Genomic DNA, 26,753 nt, shown 5'->3' on the forward strand with positions numbered 1-26,753 from the left:
CATTCTAAGCAGGTAACAGCAGTATAAAAAACAACACAAACTCAGTGACCTTATCAATGTGGTGCACATTCTAAGCAGATACCAGCAGTATAAAAAACAACAAACACTCAGGGACCTTATCAATGTGGTGCACATTCTAAGCAGGTAACAGCAGTATAAAAAACAACACAAACTCAGGGACCTTATCAATGTGGTGCACATTCTAAGCAGATACCAGCAGTATAAAAAACAACACAAACTCAGGGACCTTATCAATGTGGTGCACATTCTAAGCAGGTACCAGCAGTATAAAAACAACACAAACTCAGTGACCTTATCAATGTGGTGCACATTCTAAGCAGATACCAGCAGTATAAAAACAACACAAACTCAGGGACCTTATCAATGTGGTGCACATTCTAAGCAGGTAACAGCAGTATAAAAAACAACACAAACTCAGGGACCTTATCAATGTGGTGCACATTCTAAGCAGATACCAGCAGTATAAAAACAACACAAACTCAGGGACCTTATCAATGTGGTGCACATTCTAAGCAGATACCAGCAGTATAAAAACAACACAAACTCAGGGACCTTATGAATGTGGTGCACATTCTAAGCAGATACCAGCAGTATAAAAACAACACAAACTCAGGGACCTTATCAATGTGGTGCACATTCTAAGCAGATACCAGCAGTATAAAAACAACACAAACTCAGGGACCTTATCAATGTGGTGCACATTCTAAGCAGGTAACAGCAGTATAAAAAACAACACAAACTCAGGGACCTTATCAATGTGGTGCACATTCTAAGCAGATACCAGCAGTATAAAAACAACACAAACTCAGGGACCTTATCAATGTGGTGCACATTCTAAGCAGATACCAGCAGTATAAAAACAACACAAACTCAGTGACCTTATCAATGTGGTGCACATTCTAAGCAGATACCAGCAGTATAAAAACAACACAAACTCAGGGACCTTATCAATGTGGTGCACATTCTAAGCAGATACCAGCAGTATAAAAAACAACACAAACTCAGGGACCTTATCAATGTGGTGCACATTCTAAACAGGTAACAGCAGTATAAAAAACAACACAAACTCAGGGACTTTATCAATGTGGTGCACATTCTAAGCAGATACCAGCAGTATAAAAAACAACACAAACTCAGGGACCTTATCAATGTGGTGCACATTCTAAGCAGGTAACAGCAGTATAAAAAACAACACAAACTCAGGGACCTTATCAATGTGGTGCACATTCTAAGCAGATACCAGCAGTATAAAAAACAACACAAACTCAGGGAGCTTATCAATGTGGTGCACATTCTAAGCAGATACCAGCAGTATAAAAAACAACACAAACTCAGTGACCTTATCAATGTGGTGCACATTCTAAGCAGATACCAGCAGTATAAAAAACAACACAAACTCAGGGACTTTATCAATGTGGTGCACATTCTAAGCAGATACCAGCAGTATAAAAAACAACACAAACTCAGGGACCTTATCAATGTGGTGCACATTCTAAGCAGATACCAGCAGTATAAAAACAACACAGACTCAGGGACCTTATCAATGTGGTGCACATTCTAAGCAGATACCAGCAGTATAAAAAACAACACAAACTCAGGGACCTTATCAATGTGGTGCACATTCTAAGCAGGTACCAGCAGTATAAAAAACAACGCAAACTCAGGGACCTTATCAATGTGGTGCACATTCTAAGCAGGTAACAGCAGTATAAAAAACAACACAAACTCAGGGACCTTATCAATGTGGTGCACATTCTAAGCAGATACCAGCAGTATAAAAACAACACAAACTCAGGGACCTTATCAATGTGGTGCACATTCTAAGCAGATACCAGCAGTATAAAAACAACACAAACTCAGGGACCTTATCAATGTGGTGCACATTCTAAGCAGGTACCAGCAGTATAAAAAACAACACAAACTCAGGGACCTTATCAATGTGGTGCACATTCTAAGCAGGTAACAGCAGTATAAAAAACAACACAAACTCAGGGACCTTATCAATGTGGTGCACATTCTAAGCAGATACCAGCAGTATAAAAACAACACAAACTCAGGGACCTTATCAATGTGGTGCACATTCTAAGCAGGTAACAGCAGTATAAAAAACAACACAAACTCAGGGACCTTATCAATGTGGTGCACATTCTAAGCAGGTAACAGCAGTATAAAAACAACACAAACTCAGGGACCTTATCAATGTGGTGCACATTCTAAGCAGATACCAGCAGTATAAAAACAACACAAACTCAGAGACCTTATCAATGTGGTGCACATTCTAAGCAGATACCAGCAGTATAAAAACAACACAAACTCAGGGACCTTATCAATGTGGTGCACATTCTAAGCAGATACCAGCAGTATAAAAAACAACACAAACTCAGGGACCTTATCAATGTGGTGCACATTCTAAGCAGGTAACAGCAGTATAAAAAACAACACAAACTCAGTGACCTTATCAATGTGGTGCACATTCTAAGCAGATACCAGCAGTATAAAAAACAACACAAACTCAGGGACCTTATCAATGTGGTGCACATTCTAAGCAGGTAACAGACAAGAGAATGCAATTTCACTGATGAACAATTATTTGTAATATTGTTTAAGATGCTCACCTTCGTAAATGCCCAAAAAGAAGTTTCATTGTATCTTGATTTGGCAGAGGGAGGGAATGCACCAAGTCTCTCATGTAGATCTTACGATTGTAAGTGTCAGTGGTTTCTAGAAACAGAAAAGTAGCATTTGTTGAAAGTAAAAGTTCAAGCTATATGCTCCTTTAGAAGAAATATTTCATGACTGTCCTGCCTCAGCAAACTCTGAGTGTTCTCAGGTAAGTTTTCTCCATGTGCTCCTTCTGCAGCTTTCTGCTTACGTGTTCACTACCTATGTCCATTCCAAGCAACTACCAACACTTACGGTAACTGACATTTTCCCAGCACTTCCCTAAAACATCCCCCAACATGTTTCTTTATGCCTTTTGCAGTCCCTTACCTTATTTGTTGCACAGTCTCTGCACCCAGTCCCTTATGAGGTTTAAGAACACCTCCATCTTAGTCATATCTGTTTATTAGACTTCATTAAATTAGCTTTTTGCACACAAATATTAATAACTAGTACATTAAGAGTGAAGTATGACACATATTTTACTATTAGACATTAGACATCACTTAAGACACATCTTAGAGCTAAATGTGTTTGAAATAACTTTTTAAAATTGTTATCAACCACAAACCATTTATATTAAATAAGACTTAGAACTTGTACACCTGTAACAGCAAATGAGTATAAAAGCAGGGGAAATAAGTCAGCAGTATAAAGCTGTGATAACTACAAATGCACTAAAAAGAAAGTCAAGCAAAACCTTTCAAGTATCATCCCACTCTGAAAACGACTTATTAAACTTCAGACTAATCATAAAGATGACATAAAGGGTTCGATTGGAGAGATGAAAGGGGTTTGAATGGAGAGAGGAAAGGGGTTCAAATGGAGAGATACGTCAGCAAGCAAAGGAGAGTAGATAATGTCAGCAGCTTTAGCTTTGGCTTTTGAACTTTCATTGAAAAGTCCTAGATCCATCAGCTCCACATGAGATACATTCCCTGCAAGAGAACATTTAACTGAGTGGAAAAGAGATTCACTTCAGAGATATAAACTAAGCATTATGAAATACTGAAAAAATGAGCATACCCAAGTTTTGAGAAAAAGGAATTAACCGAGATTTACTCCAGCAAGACTTCTAGTGTCAAAGTAAATGAGTACTGCCTAAAAGCAGCTGTACCAAATGAATGAATGAAGAACATTTTACCCAACCATTCTGGAGAAAGGAAACCTGTATACTTCTGACGACAAATGTGCAAGGTTAAACAAATGACTAAATGATTGAAATAAGACAAGTTGTCATCAACAGAAGAACTCTGAATTGTTGTTTTTTGTAGAACTGAATATATTTAAACAAGCTACATAACCACATAGGGAGATGCTGCTGAAGTAAAACTGGTAACCACAATTAAAAAAAAAAAAAAAAAAAGAAAAATCAGACATTCAACAGCCCAAATCTCACCTGATCATCTAGAATCAAGTGGTTTAGATATACGTAAACCAATAACCTACTTAAATTCTGAAAGTTTAAATCTAGATTCTATAAAAACAAGGGGTAACTTGATGGAAGCAAATTATAAGTCCTGGGAGATAACAGTCCAGGATATTACATACTTACACCGAAAATGTTACATGCTTGTACCAAAAACAGATCTACAATATTATATTTTATTATTTAAAACTTTTTTTAAATGCTTAGAGAAACATCAGCAAACAAAACCACCAAGTTAGCTTACAAGAACACATTGCAGACCCCTCATTTGAAAGAAAAGCATACTTAAAACAACTGAACAGAACAATATCAGCAAAGCCAAGAAATTTAGAGTAACAACCAATAGAATGCTACGTTAACACTGCCTGAATTATAGAAACCCGCACTTCCATATCATAGGACAGAAACGCTAGAATATTATACATACCAAGAAAAGCTATAAAGTTTAGTTCCCTCTACTAATTAGGAGCACTGAATTATATTACATCATTACTCTCTCTTTAGTTCCCTCTACTAATTAGGAGCACTGAATTATATTACATCATTACTCTCTCTTTAGTTCCCTCTACTAATTAGGAGCACTGAATTATATTGCATCATTACTCTCTCTTTAGTTCCCTCTACTAATTAGGAGCACTGAATTATATTACATCATTACTCTCTCTTTAGTTCCCTCTACTAATTAGGAGCACTGAATTATATTACATCATTACTCTCTCTTTAGTTCCCTCTACTAATTAGGAGCACTGAATTATATTACATCATTACTCTCTCTTTAGTTCCCTCTGCTAATTAGGAGCACTGAATTATATTACATCATTACTCTCTCTTTAGTTCCCTCTACTAATTAGGAGCACTGAATTATATTACATCATTACTCTCTCTTTAGTTCCCTCTACTAATTAGGAGCACTGAATTATATTACATCATTACTCTCTCCCATTCTTTTTAACCTTTCATTTCCCTGTCTTCTTGAGCACCTGAAAGCTTCAGATATGATCTGACATTTTTTATTTATTTTTCCTTTATTGAGTAAGTCCCACTAGGCTAATGTCCTCTTTTCAGGGAAGACTAGAACTGGTATTTCTGCTACAAGGGAAGACTTGGCCAGGACATTGGGAACTTCCGCTACTCGTGTCAGAAGCATGCTTGTCTGTTCCCAGTCCTGGTGCACTCGCACCTGGGAGAAACGGTATAACAGAGGAGAAGCATAAGGGAGAGTGAGTGTGCTGCATGGGATACGACTCTATTGTACTGGAAGCTGAAAATGAAGAGAAAAGTGGTTTGGGCTTCATTAAATGTGACATGGTGGATACTACACATGGTCAGCATTTAGCTGAACCACGCAGTGCAGACCTGCAACATAATGAGGCAGAAATATCAGCAGTACTTTTGGGCAGTTTGGAGTATGATTTACTGGTTACAATGTTCGATCAAGAAGAACTTAGTGAGGAGACAGTAGTTTCATGGTCATTTATGGCAGAGATGTTTTTTTGGTAAGAAAGACAAAACAGAGGCTGTGAAGTCAGATCGTGTTAATATTGTAGGGACGTCATATGCATTAAAAAGCATATGGTACAGAAGTAAGTAAGCGAGACAGTTAAATACTGAACAAAAGACATTTCAGGATTAGAACTAAAGTTGGCACAAAATAGATACATATGTATGGGACAGTTTAAATGAACCTTTGGGATTTAAAGCATCAGACATTCATTCATTCATTCATACATTTGGGACAGTAAACTTTTTATGATGTGTCATTTGAGACTCAGCATTTTCTGTTGAATATTTTGTAAGCAAATCAGTAAAATAAAAATACTTTCCTAAGGAATAATTACATTATATTTGGACAACAAAGTATATTAACTAAAATAATTTGTTTCCAATTCAGATCTGATAAAGTAGAGGATACAGAAATAATAGAATGTCTTAAAATATTATACAAGAAACTCAAAAATATTGTTAAAGTGAAAGATAGAAGAGGTTTGTGGAATGGTGGTTGGGAAGGGGAAAATGTCGAATGTTATTAAGTAATTGTTAAGAGTTCTTTTTGATAATAAGTGTAGGGCCATTCTTAGGGATGCTGGCCAGCCTAAAGCCATTTCTTTCTTTCTTGTGATGAAGCATGTTGCAATATTTGTGGGGAAAGTAGGCATATGGCAAAGAATTTTAAACTTGTTTCTTTAAGATATAAAGTTGAGGGACCTTTGTGGTTTGACTGTAAAACAAACACTAATGAAAAATATTGCTACAGAAAATGAAGTTGGAAAAGTGATGATGACTTATTTGGAATTGCAGTAGAAAGATATTAAGAGAAGATATTTTTGCTAAACGGGAAAATATTCGAAAAGGAAAACACATTTAATGTTTTACATGATGAAAATGACATTTCAGAGGATGAAGTTAGATTTCGAATAAATACATTCATAATAGGAGAAAGGGTTAGTATTCAAAAAAGAAAATTTAATAATACGTTCATAGGTTCATAGGTAGATATTAGGCTATCTGCCCGAGGGCATTTATAAGCCTGGCCAGAGTGTGTCAGCCTTCACTGCCCCATTGATTAATTAACTGATCCTCTGTCAAGCAGAGCCAATTAAGTGATCCCAGGGGTGTATTTTTTGTTACCCATCCACTCGTCAAGGTTTCTCTTGAAGAGTGTTAGTGAGGGGCTCTGCCTGATGTAATTTGGTATTTTGTTCCAAACAATGGGAAGTCTCTGGGATAGGAATCTATCCCTCCAGCATGTTCTATTTATTGTTGTGGTGAGGTTTAGCTCACTAGAACGCGTGGCTCACAGTGACTTGGATTTCTTTAGGTGGAGCATGTCCATCAATTCTGAGTTGGACATGGCTTTGCAAGTCAGGCAGAGATCACCTCTGAGTAAGCGATATGCCACTGAGTACAGCTGGAGATTTTCCAGTCGGGCTGCATAGGACATATGTTTGAGGCCAGTAATCCTCTTGGTGAGGTACTTTTGTGGTCTTTCCAGCTGTTGGAAGTGTCTTGTGAGGTACAACCCAAATGGGGCATTGTACTCTATGATGGGTCTGATGAGTGACGAGTAGAGGGGCACTATAACCTCTTTATTTCTAGATGTGAACCATTTAGTAATTAGATGGGCCACATAGAAGGATTTCCTAACTACTTTGGCAATATGATTGTCAAAGGAGAGATTACTATCTACCTGGGTCCCCAGATCTCTTATTACCTCTTCTGCATTAAGGGGGCTGCCACCTATGTGGTAATTTGTGGGTGTTTCGTTTTTCCCAAACGGGATGACTATGCATTTTTTGGCATTTAGCTTGAGGCCATGACTTTGACACCAGGTGTCTGTCTAAGCACAATAAATTCAAAAAAGAAAAAGAGGAATTTTAGGGCTGTACCTTTAAATGGCATTGTAAATGTCGTGAGAAGAAGCATTACATTAGAATGGTAGTGCAAAACAGACGTTGAGATTACACAACTATGTGATACTCACTTTGTATCACTATAAGAACATTCAGAAGTGATAAGCAAAAGGGGAAATGTGGTTTGGAATTTGGGAAATAAATGATGTGAGGGCATGGTAATTCTATGCAGAAATACAGTTATATTAGATAGTTATATTGTTAAGCTTGCTAGACTGACAATTATTGATATCAGATGAGAAAATTATGTTTATAGAATGATGCGGGTGCATGTTTATACAAGAGGTAAAGAAAGAAGGCTGCTTTTCATGAGGTAAAAAAATACATTATTGTTAACATGCAAATTATTCATATGTTTGATCTGAATGCAAATTTGAGGATCAAGGAAAGAATGACAGGTCAGGATATTAATACTCTGAATGAGCTTTTACGTTGTGGAAAATGATGTTGTGGTGTAACAGGCATTAAATCTATATGAGGTGACAAATAAGAATGGAAATTGATTTTTTACCTTATGAGAATATAAAATAAAAAGGAGGCATTACTTTTTTTTTGATCATTTAGCTTTATAGATAGAGATTTCAAATATAATGATTTAATTATACAAGACAAATGAATAAAAAGACTTACTGATGGATTTTTACAGAAAAGAGAGACTCGCCATGAAATTATATTATTTTGGAAAGAACATGTTACAGTGGCATATTTTTATGACACACAGATCAGTTGGTAGTTAATTTTTAAAATAACTCCTTAAACTGCAAAAATGCGTTCTGTCAACACCATAAACAGAGAAAAGTCAGAGGAAAAGAACGCCAACCTCCACAAACATCTGAACACTTCCACTATCCAATCTAACGGCCACAGTCCTCTGAAATGAGACGAACCAATGTTGTTCTCAATACTGGGAAAAAAAAGTCACCAGAAGCAGCAATAAAAAAGGACTCTTCTTTTATTGTAACAAAGTGTTAAGCGCTTTCATTCACTCAAACGTGAGCTTTATCAGAACATTATACAAGCTGATACAAAAAGTTTAAATACTATCTTTGGCGCCAAATCCATTAGAATCTAAAGTGATATAGCGCTTGTAATTAATCGTAATGTTCAGTATCTTATACAATATAAAATATATAATTTCTAAAACATACATTTATGAATAAACTCTTAGATACTCAAATAATTAATCAATTAATAGGCATACATCTAAATAACTTACATCTAAATGATTTAAACGAATAAATTTGTCTTAAAATATAAAATTAGGTACATAGTACTTGATAACTACTCAATTTATAATAACTAAACTACGATTCCTAAACATTGAATAAAAATACTATACTAAGTAAATATACCAAATATATAGAATATAACAATAAAAATAAAAATATAAATATATATGAGGATGTCTCATCAAATCAGCCTAACCAATTTCTACCCCCACTAATAATAATACTAATCAATTTGCCTTTAAATTCGACCTAATAGTAAGGGTTTAATTGATATATTCTCATTCAACCCTGGTGGTGTTGAGGCATCCGTTAACAGCTGCCACCATACTTCCTTGTATGCCAAGATAGTTTTAATGTCCCCACCTCTAGGGTCTAAGACAACATTTTCCAAAATCGCAAACTTAAACATATGTTCTTCCCCAAACTTTTCTACATGCCTGTAAAGGGCATTATTATTATCTTTCGTCCTGATACTATACAGGTGAGCATATATACGTTTTTTGAAATTTCTCTCAGTCTTCCCTATATAGTATCCCGGACATGCCCCACATTTTGCCAATTAAATAAATTTCATATTGCAATTACCTTGTTTAAATCTCAATCTAGTTCTGTTGACATTGTCCAAAACCATTCCTTCGTCCTCATTAATAACATAAAATTGGTTACATGCACCACATTTCGTAGTATGCTTCTTGATGTTTTCAATTCCTATGCCTCTAATACCCCCTTCCAAATAAGTTTTAATATTTCGGCCCATCTTATACACAAATGTTGGCTTGGGGCCTAAAATATCCTCCATGTCTTGGTCCACCATTAGAACATTCCAATTAATTGTTAAAATGTCCTTTATTTTGTTCGTATACGGACCATATTCCAAGAAACAGGCTGTGTTGTAAGCCCCATTCGTCTCCTTTTGGATCGTGACCCCCCTGTCAGTCATGTTTCGATGCTCACCCTTAATGTTAGCACCCAGTAGTGGTATGTATTTGATTGCCCTTTCCTTGATAACATATTTCTTCACATCGTTCATCATTTTTCTATTATGTCTTCTTTCTTTAAATAGTTCAGTGATATAACCTAATTCCTGTGTAATATCTTTCTGTTCAGATGTCATTCTTACAGCCGTAATACACTGTCCCTTAAAAATATTATACATCAGTTTTTTAGGATGGTTACTGGTATATTCCAAACACGAATTTGTAAATGTATTTCTCGTATGTATTCTAGATTTTCAACTTTCTTCACCAGTGGATATAAAATATCTAAATAAGCTACTCCATCACTGCTACTTGTGGATGTGAACTTAAGAAATCCACTACTGTTATTTAAGTAGTCAAAAAAATCACTCCAACTTTCTTGATTACCGTCCCACAAAATATAAATATCATCTAGAAAGCGAGAGTAATACTTTACATACTTGTAATATTCACTATTGAATACCACTGTCTCTTCCCAATCAAGCATTACCAAATTGGCGAATATAGGGGTGCAAGCCGCCCCCATGGTAACGCCCTTGGTTTGTCTGAAATATTCGCCTTCATAAAAAATGTAATTATGATCTAGAACTATAGACATTAGTTCTAGTATCAAACAGACCTTGTCCTACTCAAGGTCACTATGTTTGCTGATACTATTAATGAAGGCTTCCATTCCTTCTTCTCTGGGCATGGATGAGAATAAGGCTACTACATCAATGGATGCAAATATAAGTCCATGTTTCCAGATGTCAACTGGGTAGTTTTCTAAAAACTCCCATGAATCTTTGACCATGTGTGTAATCTTCCCATACGTATGCTTAAGCATAGTGTCCACTACTACTCCCATTGGGAAGGTTTTGGACTTACTGCCTGATATTATAGGTCAAAAAGGTGGGTTACTAGCATTTTTATGAATTTTTGGTATTCCCCACTAATGTGGCCAATTTAGGATGTTCCACTTTTAAAAAGTTGTAAGTGTCTTCCGTAATCCTTCTGTCTAGTAGAAATTCTTCCACATGTAGATCAATACGTCTGAGTGCAATGTTTATTTCGTTAATATACACTATTTCATAGTTTCCTCATAGGTGTAAAATCTCATGCATTTTAGAGCTGTATTCTAAGCTGTCATATATGACTACACCACCACCTTCTACAACAGGTACTGCAGATAATTTGAATGAATTCAACAACCTTAGTAGAGAGGTGGAAAATGATCTGTACAAACTGCAAAGGCTTGTTTGGCAGAGGAGACATATGGAAGCAAGCTTACACTTCCATATTGTCCCCCGTGGTATGAGGGTACTCTGCATGCCGACCTATGGCGATAGCCATCCGGAGCTCTTGAAAAAGTGGCAACAGCTAAACATAGACCTGAGTAATAATTATATGAAACTATTGATTGAATATTTTTCACCTATAGAAGCTGATTTAACCCAGAAGGTAGAGGCTTTGAATAAAGATCTACGGGCACGCTTCAGAGGTGAGGTCTATGAGAAAAGACTTGATAATATGTATACTCAGGTGGCAATGTATAGTGACAAGTTACAACAAACCAAGTATCGTAAATTGCAGCGTGATTATAGAGACTTTACATCTGGACAGGTGTTTGGCCCAGAAACAATCAATCTAGTAGTTCAGGGAATTCTAATATGTGTTCAACACATGCAAGCAATGATAATGGTGATTTTATCAATGACACTATGGATGTCGATGCTGTTTCTTTAAGTAATAACAGTATTTCACGTGGTAGTAATGTGAATGAAACAGACGTATCAGCCACGTCACTGAGCGGAGGTTTTGAACTGAATACCTCCTCCATGGTAGCCACTCCTGCACCTAACCAGCAGGCCTTAACGGAACACAAGGAGGATAGTGGTATGGGAGCTAGACCCAAAGTATCGGGCAGGAGTCTGGAACATATTTTATACCCTTTCCAATGAAATTTCGGGAAACATCCAGAACCAGATCCAACAGCTGAGGGCACAGAAAACTGAAGTTTTCGGGAGAAAACTCAGAATTGAGACAACGAATCAGGAACTGAACCAGCTCATCTTCAATTATTCCAGCTTTGAACTCATTTCTGTAGACTTTTCTTTACTAAATAAAGGTTTATCCTTTATTCCGTCGCAAGGCAGTGACCTTAGCTAACTTTTAACTGAGAAGCAGTAATCCACGACCAAAACGGCTGCCAAATAATCCTCTTCTTTATTATACAAAACGAAACACTACAGGAATACTTAAAATCAAGCGCTTTCGCCTGATCAATATCAGGCTTTATCAAGACAAAAGTATGTGTGATGTGCCTCGGTTTAAATACTCTTCTCAATTAAAAATTGCTTTACTTAATTAGATTTGAAAACAAGTAACTCAATTAATTAATTGATTAACCCACAGTCGGGTTTTAAAGTGCTAGTGCCCTTATCAAAGTTTATATAACAAAACACATAACTACACGCCCCATTCTCTTTTTAAAAACATAAATCTACCAACAATAAGTGGTGAATCATTAAAAGCAACACAGTTCTTTACAAAAAATACAAGTGTATGCATGAAACATGTCATTATAAATGTTTAAATGCATTTTTAAAAATTAATATTTTAAACAGTGTGCTGTAAGATTGTTTAAAAACTGATCTCAATAGTAATAGTAGTCAAAACATTAAAGACCAAGACTGAAATGACAAGACTATCATGTAACAAGGGGGTAAACTTGCTCATATCGAATCCTACTAAGCAAATCACTGTGCACAGTGTTGCTGAACCTTCTGCTAAAATGCCATGTTAAAATATCCTGTTGCCAAAGCTACTTGGAATGGTTAAATAAATAAATACATTAGATTAAATTAAATTAAATAGCCTTTTTCGAATTAATTAGTGAATTAAATAACTTAAATAATTCTGTTTAAAGTGTTAAAAATGCTAAAAATGCTAAAAATGTGTGTGTTTCTCCATGAAAACCTGCCTTATAACCTAGCTCGTCTGATCTTTAAAACACTTTTAATGCTAGTTGATTCATTCATACCTGGGGTTTTGTTGCATTTAATCTGATCTGCCATAAAAGCTCCTTGTATTCTAAAGAGGCCTCCCATTCCCCTCCTCTGGGGTTTTGGGGTACATGTTCTAGAATCATAAATTTCAAGGCCATATTGGGACATGTAACGAATGCTTATAAAAGGCATTACTCTCTTTCTTAATACTAACATCGTATAAATGCTCATAAATCCTTTTCCGCAGAGTCCTTTCTGTCTTTCCCACATAGAATCCAGAGCAAGCCTCACAAAACCTAAGTAAACTATTCCTTTAGTGGCACAATTATAATACCCCCTAGGATTAACATTAAAATTTCTGGAGCTAATATAATATTTACTGTTGTTATAGATGTGGTTACATTGCTTGCAAGTTTGACATTTGTATGTTCCTACGTTCTTGTTACTAACCAGAGAAGCCTTCACCTCTTGTCTTTCAAATAAATCTTTCAAATTAGCATTTCTGCTGTTAACAAATGTCGGATGTATTGCTGTGAACTGTTTAATCTCCTCATTTGATTTCAAAATGGGCCAGTATTTTGAGATAAGGTCCCTAAATTTTGTGGAATCATTGTTGAATTGTTAAAAGGCCAATTAATTAGAGCAAGTAGGATGTGCAGTACACTTGAACTTTTCAAAAAAGAAACACAGATTCTGGAAAACATGTTCCTAGAAAGAAATTATCCTAAAAGGCTTTTTGAAAAAGTGCTTGATGAGGTTTGTGGGTTAAGAACCAGTAAATTCACCCCACTACTAGGTAAGGGTACCACAGACATCACAGGAGGCAACGTCGAAAATAAGACAGATTCCCACAACACATTTGTTCACACCTTCAACAATGATTCCACAAAATTTAGGGACCTTATCTCAAAATACTGGCCCATTTTGAAATCAAATGAGGAGATTAAACAGTTCACAGCAATACATCCGACATTTGTTAACAGCAGAAATGCTAATTTGAAAGATTTATTTGAAAGACAAGAGGTGAAGGCTTCTCTGGTTAGTAACAAGAAGGTAGGAACATACAAATGTCAAACTTGCAAGCAATGTAACCACATCTATAACAACAGTAAATATTATATTAGCTCCAGAAATTTTAATGTTAATCCTAGGGGGTATTATAATTGTGCCACTAAAGGAATAGTTTACTTAGGTTTTTGTGAGGCTTGCTCTGGATTCTATGTGGGAAAGACAGAAAGGACTCTGCGGAAAAGGATTTATGAGCATTTATACGATGTTAGTATTAAGAAAGAGAGTAATGCCTTTTATAAGCATTCGGTTACATGTCCCAATATGGCCTTGAAATTTATGATTCTAGAACATGTACCCCAAAACCCCAGAGGAGGGGAATGGGAGGCCTCTTTAGAATACAAGGAGCTTTTATGGCAGATCAGATTAAATGCAACAAAACCCCCAGGTATGAATGAATCAACTAGCATTAAAAGTGTTTTAAAGATCAGACGAGCTAGGTTATAAGGCAGGTTTTCATGGAGAAACACACATTTTTAGCATTTTTAGTATTTTTAACACTTTAAACAGAATTATTTAAGTTATTTAATTCACTAATTAATTTGAAAAAGGCTATTTAATTTAATTTAATCTAATGTATTTATTTATTTAACCATTCCAAGTAGCTTTGGCAACAGGATATTTTAACATGGCATTTTAGCAGAAGGTTCAGCAACACTGTGCACAGTGATTTGCTTAGTAGGATTCGATATGAGCAAGTTTACCCCCTTGTTACATGATAGTCTTGTCATTTCAGTCTTGGTCTTTAATGTTTTGACTACTATTACTATTGAGATCAGTTTTTAAACAATCTTACAGCACACTGTTTAAAATATTAATTTTACAAATGCATTTAAACATTTATAATGACATGTTTCATGCATACACTTGTATTTTTTGTAAAGAACTGTGTTGCTTTTAATGATTCACCACTTATTGTTGGTAGATTTATGTTTTTAAAAAGAGAATGGGGCGTAGTTATGTGTTTTGTTATATAAACTTTGATAAGGGCACTAGCACTTTAAAACCCGACTGTGGGTTAATCAATTAATTAATTGAGTTACTTGTTTTCAAATCTAATTAAGTAAAGCAATTTTTAATTGAGAAGAGTATTTAAACCGAGGCACATCACACATACTTTTGTCTTGATAAAGCCTGATATTGATCAGGCGAAAGCGCTTGATTTTAAGTATTCCTGTAGTGTTTCGTTTTGTATAATAAAGAAGAGGATTATTTGGCAGCCGTTTTGGTCGTGGATTACTGCTTCTTGGTATTATTCTTCTCATTTTGGCTTCTTGGAGTAACTTTTAACTGACTTGAGACTGTTTGGACGTGCCATAGCACTTAAGCTAATTTTTGTTAATGAAACTAGGATGAATGTACAGCCGATGAATAGACTGAAACATAAAAGTACTTTTGTCCCTAATCTACCAGCTAATGAAGAATGTTTTATTAGAATGTGTGAGAGAGATTTTTATTCATATTTTTCACAGCAGGTGCATAGATGTTCATATTTTAAGTTAAGCAAGGAAGAGCAACAATCTTTACGGTCTATGTCTAAGAATGCCGAATTAATCATAAAACCTGCTGATAAAGTAGGTCATACAGGTCATCATACACTCTCCTAACTATCTTTGTAAAGGATTCATGGTTAATCTCAGTACTGCTTGATACAAGTGACTGTGATGAAGCCATGATGGGAAAGTTGCAAGATACGAACACGTATACTGAGATTAACCATGAATCCTTTACAAAGATAGTTAGGAGAGTGTATGATGACCTGTATGACCTACTAATGTGTAGGCAGATCACATGGGAACTATACAATTATTTTTAGTTGAGTCTCCGTTGATCCAATTCATTAGTACGAAACCTATACTTGCTGCTCGTAGATATTGACGGTTAGCTAGCTAATGTTTATTTTATTTATTTATTTTACATTTGTTGACTGGGCTAGTCTGGCTGGATACATGTCCATTTTCAGCAGAGGCCCGAGGAGAAAAGCTCCACTAAATACTAAGTACATTACAAATAATCATTACTGTTAAGAAATAGCAAAAATTGGAAGTCCTAACAACACACAGAATGAAAGATAATTTCAAAGAGAAACAAGTTTACAATAAGCAGTTCATTACATATTAGCAATTATACATAAAATGTACATAGTTAGATTAGAACAGTAAAAGGAGGAGAAATCAGACAGGTAGTGATGAGAAGAGTGAAGGAGAAATAGAGTATGAGAAAAAGGTTAGTCAGGTGTACTGCAGGAACAAAGCCAATGATTGAGGTAGTACAGTTTAATTTTCTGTTTGAATTGTGGTAGGGATGTAGTCAAAGTTATGTCACTAGGTAAGAGATTCCAGCTTCTACCTATAGTGTTAGTGAATAGAGAACCACCTGCTGTGTTGTTTACCTTTATTGATTTTGCCATGAGTTTACTAGAGGAGCGAAGTGAGTTAAGATTGTTGTAAGGGATTAGAAGTTGAGAGAGTATTGGGGTGTTGTCAGGAAGGTGTAATATGTTGTGGGCTATAGTGAGTTGAGGAATTTTTAGGTAGTTTTGAAATTCGAGCCAGCCACGTTGTTTTAGATTTATACAATGGTGGGTCCTAAAGGGGTTACTAGTGGCGAAGCGAGCTATGTTATTATAGCAAGTTGCAAGTTTGTTAAGATTGTTTTTCTTGAGGTTAGTATAAATGGGGGAAGCATATAGGAGAGTAGATAGGAGATGAGATTGTGCAATTTTGGTTCTAGTTGCTGGGGTTAGAAAAGGTTTGATACGATATAGGGATCCAATTTTTCTATTAACAACCTTGATGGTGTTGTTAATGTGCTGATCGAAGGAAAGATTATTGTCAATGGTTACTCCTAAGAGTTTAGTAGTTGGATCAGGTGAGATGATAGTGCCATTATTAGAAGAAATGGTAAAGTTTAAAGGGGGGGACCGAGTGGTGGGGGAGAAGAGGAGGAGTTTAGTTTTTTTTGCATTTAGTAGGAGAAACCGTCTAGAAAACCAAGTTTCTACTGAGTTAAAGGTATTTTGGGTCAATGAGCTCAGTTCAGTAGAGGAAGGTGCCGAGCAGATAAGGGTTGAATCATCTGCATATTGTATGCAGGTTGCTTGTGGGATAGCAGTCTGAAGAACGTTAATAAAGAGGGAGAACAGAAGTGGACCCAGAATGGAGCCCTGGGGAACTCCGATGGAAATGGGCAAGAGAGATGAGATATGGTTTTCCCATATTACTGCTTGTTGTCTGTTGTTAAGATAAGATTTAAACCAATTAGTGGCTAGTTTATCACAAGATAGGGATTCAAGAATGTTAATTAAGACAGAGTGGTTGACCATGTTGAAAGCTTTAGAGAGATCAATGAAAAGAGCGGAAGAGAGAGTATTGTTGTTTCGATTTTTGTTGATAGTATCTACAAAGGATAGAAGGGCAGTGGTGGTACTGTGATGGGGTCTGAAACCATGCTGGCAGTTTGCTATTATGCTGTGAAGAGAGAGATGGTGTACAAGTTGCTGATGAATACATTTTTCCATGATTTTTGCTAGGGGTGAAAGAAGGGCAATAGGTCTAAAGTTGGAAAGCTCAAGGGAGTTACCACCTTTATGCAGTGGGATAATATAGGAGACCTTCCAGATATCAGGGATGGTTCCTTCTTGGATAGTTCTGTTGATAAGCAAGGATATAGGATATGCAATTTCTTTGGCAGCTTTCTGAAGGAAAAGAGAAGGGAGCTTGTCAGCAGAAGGGGTACAGGGTTTCAGTTTGTGAATGAGTTTGTAGATGAAAGAGGTAGATATAGGTTTTAGAGAGAAGTTGAAGGAAGAGGTAGTTATGTTAGATGGAATATGAGAGTTGTTAGGGTTCATTTGTTTGGCTAGGGTTTGAATAGTTTCAGAGAAAAAAGAGTTGAAAGCATTAGCAGTCTGGAGAGGGGTTTCTGGGTCAGCATTAAGTGGGGAAGGAGTTTTAGCAGTTCCTGGGGAAAGAAGTCTATTTACTGATGACCAGAACTGTTTAGGGTTGTTAATATGAGTTTCCTGAAGTTTACAGTAGAAGTTTTTCTTGTCAGAGATTATTGTTTTTTCGCTAAATTTCGAAGCTGGCGGAAATTAACTAAATCAGGGTTTTGTTTATTGCATCTCCATTTTGTCCATGCTTTGTTTCTAGCAAGCATGAGTTTTTTAGTATTGGTGGTCAGCCATGGGGCAGATTTGGTCTTTACTCTAATAGAGCGTTCTGGAGCATGAGAATCAAGTATGGATAAGAATGTAAAATTAAAGAATAATACTGCTTCCTCCAGGGGGAGTGATTTTAAGCAATTCCATTTACATGCTCTCAGTTCAGCTTTAAAAAGGTCTATGTTAAAGTGCTTGACAGATCGAATTAGCCTTGTATTTGGGAGGTTAACATATTCTGATTTTTGTCTAGTAATGTAGGTTAGGCAGTGGTCGCTGATGTCGTCTGGCATAGTACCTACCTTATATTGTGTCTTAACTTTATTTATGAGTATCCAGTCTAATATACTCTCTTTCTTACTGGGCTTATTGACTCTTGTAGTTGAGGTAATAGTTTGTGAGAAACCATGTAGGTTAATATGAGAGGAGGGATTGACAGTATTAATAGTGTTCCAGTCTATGTTAACGTCGCCAAGAATTATGGTTTCTTGGGGGCAGGTGGTAGAAACCCAGCTTAAAAAGTCTTCTAGTATTGGAATGCTGTTACCTGGGGGAAGATACAAACAAATAATGTAAATGGATTTTTTGGTGTTAAGTTGGAGTTTAATTATGATGGTTTCTGTTTTGCTATTTAGGTTTGGGCATGCTGGTTGAGTAGAGATGTTAAGTTGATTTTTGAAAAGTATTGCTACTCCTCCACCCTTGCGTTTTAAGCGGTCATGTCTTATTATGTTATAACCTTGATTATAATTAATGATTAATGATTATATTTAACTATTATAGATACATGTAGCATTTATATTTGTTATGAACAGTATTTAAGACACATTGTTTAATTGTTTTTATATATATATTTTCATATATTTATATATATATTTTTTTTATTAAATAGTTTATAGACTGATATATTTAATAACGATTAATTAGTTGATTGTGGTTCATAATACATTTTGAATACATGGGTATATGTATCCATGTATTTTATATAAGGTTATTTTAGTATTTATTTTTATTTTTATACATAGTATTTATATGCTACAGATGTTATCTATTTATCTATTTATTTGTAGCTGCTATATTAATGCACAGCTAATTTTGTTATTTAACCCTATTGATTCAATTCAAATGAACTTGATCTAGTTTTATATTAGTGTGATGTAGTAGTGAATGTTCAATGGATGATTTATGATGCTTCAATTGGTTTAAATTGGCTTAATTGATGCTTAATTAACATCAATTGAGTTAGAAGGAGAGTATATATAATATGTAATTTGAATGGTTTAGCGAAATCTGAAGAAGCGTGCCTTGGTAACACGTGAAAGCGCTTATTCATCTGCACTAAACTTCGTTTTATGTTTCATCTTGTGGTGGTCCTATCCTGTTTTCTACTGATACTTGGTTTTCTTTTTTCTGGAGTTGGACCTTTGGACAGCAGAGGAACCTCTATACGTAACATTAATGTTAAATATACGAGACGTATTTTTATTAGTGAATTCCTTGGTTTTACATATGTGCCTACAAAATAAACAGTGGCCACATGGAAAATATCCCACCAGTATTCCACCTGCCAAAGTACCCTGAATAGTGTTTACAGATTGTGTTTTGTGTTTATAATGATGGAAAAATCCTCCTAGTGTTTTACCTCTCCTAAAGGAGACCTGACACCTAGGGCCTAAAAGGTTAATAAACTGATCATCAGCCAATAGGATGTCCCAATGTTGCTGAATAAGATCCATGATGCGAAAGTATTGTGGTCATAACTAGCAATCAGTCAAATAGTGTCATTATTTCTGCTTTTTTTGACTGATATTTCAGCAGATCTGCTCTGTCTAAAGACTGAACCTCCCTACTAGTCTGAACAATATGAGAATTGGTGCATCCGCGTTCCCCAAAATCTACCTATTAGTTGCTGCTGTTATGATAAGAACCCCCTCATTGGTAGAACAAATTCTATGAACCCTCATAAATTGTGATTTTGGAATATTTCGGATAATATGTTTGGGATGACAGCTGGAGGCATGGAGTAAAGTGTTAGAATGGAACAGCTTACAATAAATAGAAGATTCTAAAATACCCTCCTGTAGTCATCTCAACAGGACATCCAAAAATGAAATAAAGTCAGTGTCATAGTGAGCTGTAAATTGAATGCCCCACATATTTTCATTCAGATATAGTGAACAGATTCTTGTAAATATTCAACATCAGACTTCCAAACCATCCAGCAGTCATCCAAAAATCTTTGTCAAATATCTATTTCACCCAGAAACAGATTATGGCTAGCATCATAGATAATATCTTGTTCCAGGAGGTCCATAAAAAGGTCGGCATAAATTAGTGAAAATGATGTACCCATGGCCGTACCCTTAAGTTGTATAAAACAACTGGCATTGGAATCAAAGACGTTTTTAGTAAGAACATGTTCAGTTAAACAAAAAGAAGGAACCTGGATTGTCAAATTGGGGGATGGGGTCTTTTTTCCCCTGGGTTGAATGAACATTTTTAATGGTTGTTAATTGATTGGATGGGTGGAACCGGCTGATTATTGGAATAAACCTTTTCTTATAAATGTGTTGAGTTTAAGCTCATGTGTAATGCACTGAAAAAAGCTTATGGCCTAAATCAGTCTGTGGGTATTTTATCGGGCTTAATAAAGTCTGTATCGACCTCTCACTTGAGTGCTGGCCTCTTTTGGATTTGATTTTGGTTGTTGGTTGGGCTGTTGCACCTGCTGTACAAGTGGAAGCTTTGTTGTTGCTTTCCTGCAATTTCTAGATGTCACTTCAGCACATTGGCCCAGCAGATAGTGTTGTCACCTCACAGGAAGACGTTCCCCAGTTCGATTCTCAGCTGGGGTGCCTTCTCTGTTGAGTCTGTATGTCCTCCCTGTGTTTGCATGGATTTCCTCTGGGTGCTCCAGTTTCCTCCCACAGTCCAAAGACATGCAGTATGTGGATTGGACAATCTAAGTTGGCCATAGGTGTGAGTGTGTGTACAAGTGTGTTGTATGGATGAACTACCAAAGCAGGGTTAGTCACCTGGCGGTGTAAACCTTGGCTCAAGATGATTGTCACTACTGAAGTGACACCGTGACCCCATGTACAGAAATGTGAAAAAGGGGTTGTGGATGGATGGATTTCATAAAAAGTGTAATTTTATTTTTTAATAACTGTAAATCAGTGTCATTGCACATGCAAGCATGCATAAAGGGAACAGATACACACACACACACACACACACACACACACACACACACACACACACACACACACACACACACACACGCACACACGCACACATGCTAATGTACTTACTTATGGCTGTGATAAACTGCTGAAAGTTGCTGAATGGAAACAACGGCTCTGGCAGCTCTCGAAAGAACAGCTTTAGTGCTCCAGTTAAAATATGGACATCTTCCCACTGTCCATCATCCAAGTCCAAATTCTCCTCTGTCATTAACACAAAAACAAGACATCAAAGCTTTATTTGCAAATGCTAGACACCAGCAGCTGTTATTTCATCTTATTCTGTTCTTCTGAGTGTCTAACCTTATCAGATGATACCCGCTTTTCAAACCTATTCTCATCATCTGTGGTCACTCTACTGTTTTCACATTTTTTGAGTATAAACTTCTCGCATTGTTCTTAGCAATGAGTGCACCATATGCACACCAACATATTAAATCACAAAGTTCAAATACTTTCAGTTTCATCTAATGCAGAAGCACAGGCCATGAGTGGAGATAAAGACTACTTGTCCATCTACTCTACCCTTTTCCCATCTATTGGATAAGCTGTAGACACCACTTAGCCAGCAGTGTCCGATTCCTCCAGCTACACTAGAATTCTCTTATGCTAATTCCATGCATATTCTTGGATTTTCTGACTGTATTACAACTCAATAATGTCCTCAAGGAAGACTACATCTCAGATCAATAATCCTCTCCTTGAAAAAATGCTTATTTTGTTTCAGCATTGTCTAAGCATCACACAAGACAAATATATGCCAAATACCATTCACACTAAACAAATTAGTTCAAAATTAAAAGCAAACAAGTTTTAAAAAAAGCTGTCAGACTTGAGCACTGTATCTAATGCATGTTAACATACTGTACACTGTTTCAGTGGGTCTATATTATATAGAGGAAAACTCAAAATATCGAATGTTCACAAGCGTAAATTCAGAAATTCGAAATTGCTATTGTGGGAGACTGCACCCCCACATCCCCCGCTAAATATATATTCCAACCCCGAGATCGCACTACAGTGAGGAAAGGGCAAATATCCCAATCCAAAAAAATTAACATTGCCTTCCTGCATTTAAGCTCATGTGAGCGTTCGACATTTTGATTTTTCGTTGATCTAAAATAGTCCCGTTTCAGTTAATAAAAAAAGAAAAAGAAAAGAAAAAAACATCACCCTCTACACTGCCACCTGATGGTAAACCATCCTGTACCCTGCTAGACTGTGGCTAAAGGTATGGATACCTGGTGGTGAAAGGCCCAGATTTAAGGAACATTGCAACAGTGACCTAACAAAGAATAGATGGGTTTTTTTTCCCCTGATCAAGGGATCTCACACTCCCAATTCTTAATTCTTTCCATGTTGTTAGCTTCTGTCTGTTGCCCTTTGTTCCCCACATAGCTTTTCTTCATATATCCTCTTAGAATAAGGAGCTTGGACATGGGAGAAAAATTTTAGGACAGTGACAGGCTGATGGACTTCTTTCTACAAACTGTACGGTTAACTCACACAGCAAACTAAATTGCAATGAGACACCATATAAGCCATGGCATATCTTCCCATATGAAGCTGTGTATCATGGTCCACATGTCATCTACAAACTCTATAGTTAACCCCTTGGTCTCCAACAGACAGTAAGAAATCCCTATGAATGTGAGCATCCCATTCCTTCTCCCAGAAGGAAGGAAAGCAGGCAACACTACTGTTCATGTTCCAACTCTCTGGCTCTCTTAGACCTGAGCCAACAGGCAAATCTAGTCTGCTGAAAGAAACTCTCTCAAACTACAAGTGACTCCACATGATGAGAGGTCTCACACTACAAGTGATGCCACATGATGAGAGGTCTCGCACTACAAGTGACGCCACATGATGAGAGGTCTCACACTACAAGTGACGCCACATGATGAGAGGTCTCGCACTACAAGTGACGCCACATGATGAGAGGTCTCACACTACAAGTGACGCCACATGATGAGAGGTCTCACACTACAAGTGACGCCACATGAGGAGAGGTCTCACACTACAAGTGACGCCACATGACGAGAGGTCTCACACTACAAGTGACGCCACATGACGAGAGGTCTCACACTACAAGTGATGCCACATGATGAGAGGTCTCACACTACAAGTGACGCCACATGATGAGAGGCCTCACACTACAAGTGATGCCACATGATGAGAGGTCTCACACTACAAGTGACGCCACATGATGAGAGGCCTCACATTACAAGTGATGCCACATGATGAGAGGTCTCACACTACAAGTGACGCCACATGATGAGAGGTCTCACACTACAAGTGATGCCACATGATGGTGCAAAATTGTACTGCAACATCAAGGACCAACACCATAAATGTCTAAAGATAGGAGCTCAAATAGAGCGACTTCTCAGGAGTCCACCCAACTAAAACAATGAGTGAGAAGGTCACTGAAAAATCAATCAGTAAAAACCAAACGAAAACTCCAGCAAAGCTGGAACTTCCACTGAGTGACCTACCAAACCTCTTGTATCAGAGGCACATGGGATATATGCAAATGATCCTTATGAAAATCAGGTGTTTCAGCTAAGTGGTGATTCTGAATGCCCATGACTTGTTTTGTCATTTTACTGGACAATTTCAGGCCAATAAAGCCAAACCCCACTAGCTGTGGATATGCATATTTCGGCCTTGTTATGACCTCATCAGCACAGCACAAGCAGAGTGTTTGACTAAGCATTAGAAACACAGGGCTGTTGTACCCAGCTGATCTCCATTATCATAAGGGTCACTGCAGAAATATCCCAAACAACAAACTAAAACAATGAGTGAGAAGGTCACTGAAAAACCATACTAATGCTTAGTCAAACACTCTGCTTGTGCTGTGCTGATGAGGTCATAACAAGGCCGAAATATGCATATCCACAGCTAGTGGGGTTTGGCTTTATTGGCCTGAAATTGTCCAGTAAACTGACGAAACAAGTCATGGGCATTCAGAATCGGCAATTAGCTGAAACACCTGATTTTCATAAGGATCATTTGCATATATCCCATGTGCCTCTGATACAAGAGGTTTGGGAGGTCACTCAGTGGAAGTTCCAGCTTTGCTGGAGTTTTCATTTTGTTTTTACTGATTGGTTTTTCAGTTACCTTCTCACTCATTGTTTTAGTTTGTTACTTGGGATATTTCTACCGTGACCCTTATGATAATGGACATCAGCTGGGTATAACAACCCTGTTTTTCTAATTAACTTAGTCAAACATTCTGCTTGTGCTGTGGAGGTCATAAGGCCAAAATATGCATATCCACAGCTAGTGGGGTTTGGCTTTATTGGCCTGAAATTGTCCAGTAAAATGACAAAACAAGTCATACGCATTCAGAATCACCAATTAGCTGAAACACCTGATGTTCATAAGGATCATTTGCATGTATCCCATTTGCCTCTGATACAAGAGGCTTGGGAGGTCACTCAGTGGAAGTTCCAGCTTTGCTGGGGGAGTCCACCCAACTGAAGTAAAATACGATTTTTGCTTCACTTTTCAGCATTTCTTTGCAATAATGATGAAGAAATACACATTGTGTATCATAATGGCAGAAGGGATACAAACATTTGTATAGCAGTTAAAAAAAAAAGAATCAGAGGACGCATTAATTTAATTTTGTTTGCTTCTTTGGAGATATATATCTAGTATAGCTTTTGCTATATTAGATTAGATGTTAGAAATATTTGAACTGGATAAAAACAGATTAGACTACATAAAATATAACAAATCTTCATTCTGCTTTGAGGCCTTCTGAAGTGATGTTGATATACAATAATCTCTGTGAGGCCTGGTGTATGCATTTTTTTTGTGGAGCTATTTCTTTTTGTCCCCTTGCTTTGTTCTATGGCCTTTTTACCCCTGTGCCTCGTCTACTGCTAGCTCTACCTACAGTCCTTTAGCCAGACTCGGTCATCCATGGGGGTATAGCCAACACCATCAGCTGGTGAGGATTACTTTTATGTGAACTACACTCTGCCCACATTAGTAATGCGTGCTAACTCTAACACTTACCCCACCTTAGTAATGCATGGTAACTTTAACACTTACCCACCATAGTAATGCGTGCTAACTCTAACACTTACCCCACCTTAGATATGAGTGCTAACTCTAACATTTACCCCACCTTAGTAATGAGTGCTAACTCTAACACTTACCTAACCATAGTAATAGGTGCTAACTCTAACACTTACCCCACCTTAGATATGAGTGCTAACTCTAACACTTACCCACCATAGTAATGCGTGCTAAGTCTAACATTTACCCCCCCCCCCTTAGTAATGCATGGTAACTCTAACGCTTACATTAGTGTAAAGACCAGAACAGGAAATTGTATTCCTTTTCTGATCTTTTGTAGGTTCGGGGCTTAGGTTTTTGATATCATTTATGTTCAACCTTCATTATAACTATGTTTTTTTGTTTTTTTTTTACTTTGACATAAATTTCAATCACATGTAATATACTTACATATACAGAAATCATAAATACACACACACACACACACACACACACACACACACACACACACACACACACACACACTAGTGCTGTGTGACTTTCTGTTCTCTGCCTGACTATTGCTGATGTCTGTCTACATTTGATTTTGGATTGGAGTTAATCATTTAGGGTTTGGTTACTTATTTTTTTTAATCTTTACTCTTATAATGCATTTTGTTTTGTTGAATATTTTTCTTCTTTTTGGAGTTTTAAGGGGTCTTGGCTATGATCAGTTAGAAAATAATTGTTTTGCAAACAAAAAAGTGAAAATTAACTGTTAATCCTTTCTTTGGGTAGAGTTGCTTACCCTCAGTTATTCAATACAGATCCACTAGATGTGAGTCAGAAAATAGCTGGATGGATGAGTTGAGGAACCTTAAAAACTGTAACATAATCAATGAGTGATCTAAAAAATACAGTAAAAAATCCATGGTGTTGGAAAGCCATGCTTGCTGCTTAGAACGTCTATAAGACAAATCTCAGGAGCCTGGGTGTTTCTTCATGGTTGTTATTGATCTTCCAATCTTCAAAGCAGACAAGTGCATTTCATTTCAACAAGCCTTCATCATTTTATATGTTCTTGAAGGGGGAGTGCCACTGCTCTACCCATCCCTTGCGGTGTTTCTAGACTCTGGGGGAGTACCTTGGGGTTTGCGTGTCCAGATGCTTCGAAAGTAATCAAAGCAAGGCAGGGATTTGTGCCAGATTCCTGCCTTGCTTGGATTACTTTCAATTACGTTCACATACTTAGTAATGCTGTACAGTTATATATTTTCTATTATTACTTTTTGTTTTGTTTTGACTTGACGTTAAGTTCACTACTTCTACTACTATTGTCTGATCTGATTAATATACAGTGATTAACTAGAAATATATGGACTGAAAATCTTCCACACAGAGACGTTTCTTACACTGTTTTGTTTTTGGACCCACTGCACTTTAGTGGGTTGTTTTGAGACTTTGAGGATACCACGGAGATTACTTGTTTAATACATACATACACACACACGCACACATATCTATATATCTGTCTATCTACATATACATATACA

At 36.8% G+C, this 26,753-nt stretch overlaps 1 protein-coding gene across 5 annotated transcripts in view; it reads right to left on the minus strand.

The window, feature by feature from the left end:
• The window catches only part of ARHGAP27 (Rho GTPase activating protein 27), a 1,395,760-nt gene that overhangs the window by 60,906 nt on the left and 1,308,101 nt on the right, over positions 1 to 26,753 (minus strand). For all 5 annotated transcript variants that reach the window (XM_044055389.1, XM_044055387.1, XM_044055388.1 and 2 more), the window contains 2 exons: positions 21,256 to 21,390; positions 2,637 to 2,742 (listed from right to left, as the gene is read on the minus strand). In XM_044055389.1, the coding sequence (XP_043911324.1) occupies positions 2,637 to 2,742; positions 21,256 to 21,390 (241 nt within the window). The remainder of the gene's footprint in view (positions 1 to 2,636; positions 2,743 to 21,255; positions 21,391 to 26,753) is intronic.

Source organism: Protopterus annectens, chromosome 13.part0 (assembly GCF_019279795.1).
Source record: "Protopterus annectens isolate FY-2018-M chromosome 13.part0, PAN1.0, whole genome shotgun sequence".
Classification (NCBI taxonomy): Eukaryota; Metazoa; Chordata; order Ceratodontiformes; family Protopteridae; genus Protopterus; species Protopterus annectens.